Source organism: Trypanosoma theileri (assembly GCF_002087225.1).
Source record: "Trypanosoma theileri isolate Edinburgh chromosome Unknown TM35_Tth_8_V1, whole genome shotgun sequence".
NCBI classification, from domain to species: Eukaryota; Euglenozoa; class Kinetoplastea; order Trypanosomatida; family Trypanosomatidae; genus Trypanosoma; species Trypanosoma theileri.
The window spans coordinates 3,362-3,832 of NW_021639850.1; the positions used below are offsets into that span (position 1 = coordinate 3,362).

Genomic DNA, 471 nt, shown 5'->3' on the forward strand with positions numbered 1-471 from the left:
TACTGCATTGTGATGGCCTGTTGTGTTATTGCAATGGCCGTTGTCTCCATTGTGGGAACCAAGACACATCGTCTCTACACTGTCATTGCCGTTTCTGTTGTGCACTGCTGCTTTAACTTTTATGCGTTACCACTGATCATTGCAAAGGCCAACCTCTTCAGCTTCCTACAGTTAACGTTCATGTTACGTTTTCCAGGGGCCATCTCCACATTCTACACAGCAGGGCCTGATTGTGTCCCGGGCGGTCCACACTTCAGTTTGACCTTCTACCAGACAGTGGCGGGTGTCATTGGTGTTGTGGCCGCAATTTGTGGTATTGTAATGTTCAACTACATTTTCTCCAAGCGGACCTACTGGATGACATTTATTGTGACAACATTGCTCCTTGTAATGTCAAGCTTCTTTGACCTCATCATTGTGATGCGCTGGAACAAACCCCGTGTCACTGATTATGTTGTTTTCATTCTGGGT

At 46.3% G+C, this 471-nt stretch overlaps 1 protein-coding gene across 1 annotated transcript; it reads left to right on the forward strand.

Moving 5' to 3' along the window:
- Positions 1 to 9: 9 nt before the first annotated feature.
- On the forward strand, positions 10 to 471 carry TM35_000081010 (pteridine transporter; the record flags this gene model as incomplete). The annotated part of the gene is made up of 1 exon (XM_029023966.1): positions 10 to 471. A coding segment is annotated over one exon (462 nt), but the record flags the coding sequence as incomplete, so codon positions are not given.